At 63.9% G+C, this 1,416-nt stretch overlaps 1 protein-coding gene across 1 annotated transcript in view; it reads right to left on the minus strand.

Moving 5' to 3' along the window:
* The window catches only part of ZDHHC11 (zinc finger, DHHC-type containing 11), a 34,176-nt gene that overhangs the window by 20,130 nt on the left and 12,630 nt on the right, over nucleotides 1-1,416 (minus strand). Inside the window, exons 8-9 of the mRNA XM_010857129.1 lie at nucleotides 970-1,145; nucleotides 596-697 (exon numbers count right to left, since the gene is read on the minus strand). Coding sequence (XP_010855431.1) covers nucleotides 596-697; nucleotides 970-1,145 — 278 coding nt within the window. The remainder of the gene's footprint in view (nucleotides 1-595; nucleotides 698-969; nucleotides 1,146-1,416) is intronic.

Consider the following 1,416-nt stretch of genomic DNA (forward strand, 5'->3'; position numbering starts at 1 on the left):
CCCTGGACCCCTGCTGAGCCCCCAGGACCCCCACCGAGCCCTAGGACCCCCGCCAAGCCCCCTGGAACCCGCTGAGCCCTAGGACCCTTGTCAAGAGCCTGTGACCAGAATAATGTCTCTCCCTACCAAAACAATAAACCCTAGGCAGCAATTCTCGGAGTGTGGTTTCACTGAAGTGTCTTCCTTCAGTCTTCCTGCTGTTACACCTTTAACGTTTTCAACATTAAACAGGGTCTTGGTTCACCCGAGACTTAGTTGATTCCCTGCTTTTCCTGAAGGTCCCTTACATCTGCCCCCAGGCCTCCAGCCCCCTGTCCCCCGATGGCACCATCTTGCTGACCCTGTCTGTGGACATGGGGACTCCTGGGCTCACCTGCCCCGCCCGGAGCCCCTCTCAGCCTGCTCTGTGTCAGGACCTGCAGCGCCCGTGAGCTCAGCACCCTCAGCCCTCCTCCAGGCGTGCAGGCAGGGAGCAGGCACCTTGAGGGGTTGTGCCCCAGAGGAGGGGCACTGAGCAGGCTGAAGAGGTGGGTCCTGCCCTCCACCAGGGCCCCTCTGCCATCAGGGGGCGGGGGGGGGGGGGAGGGACCCTCACCAGTAATTTCTGCTTCCCACACAGTTGTTCAGCCATTTGCAGTGATGGTCAAAGCCTGAGACACACTTGTTGCAGGCGCTGCAATGCTTGGCTTTGGCACTCCTGGGAGGAAGGGTGGACAAGGCAGCCTGTCAGTAGGCTGTGTGGTGGGGCGCCGGGCAGAGCCGGGTCAACAGCTCGTCTGAGACCTCAGGCAGGTACTCAGCCCAGGAGGGGGCAGGGGGCTGTGCCTGGGACCCCGCCTCTCTGAAGGGGGCTGTGCCAGGCACCTGCCATGGATCAGGGGAGCCTGAGTCCAGCCTGCTCGCAACCCCCTCCTCAACCCCAGACACACTGCGGTGCCCCTGCCGTGGCTGCCCGCGCCAGACACACACACGGTGACCTCGCAGAGATGGCAGTACTGGTTCTGGATGACGTGCGGGTGTTTGGACCGGTCGAAGGTCGGCATAGGCTGGGAGTAGTTCTTCAAGCGGACGCTGGCTTCGGCCGGGTCGATGGAAATGGCGATCAGGTGGACTAAGAAGTGGAAGAAGAATATCCCGCCGGTCACCTGCAGGGACGTCAAGGAGAAACTCTGCCCAGGCAGCACGCGCGGGGCCCGCCCAGGAGGTGGGTGGTTGGGCCCTCAGCCGCCGGCGGGGTTTGGGGGGGCCCTTGCATGGCTGGCGGCAGGGAGCAGGCCCGCCCCTCTGATAGCCACGTGCCCAGCAGGACCCCTGAGCCCTCCATCCTCCAGGGACAGAGCATGGTGGGCTGTGGCCCTGAGACCCCCCTGACGCCTCACTGGGAGGAGCAGGTCAGGCCTGTGCGTGCCCGTGGGA

This window comes from Bison bison, unplaced genomic scaffold (genome assembly GCF_000754665.1).
Source record: "Bison bison bison isolate TAMUID 2011002044 unplaced genomic scaffold, Bison_UMD1.0 scf7180017864377, whole genome shotgun sequence".
NCBI classification, from domain to species: domain Eukaryota; kingdom Metazoa; phylum Chordata; class Mammalia; order Artiodactyla; family Bovidae; genus Bison; species Bison bison.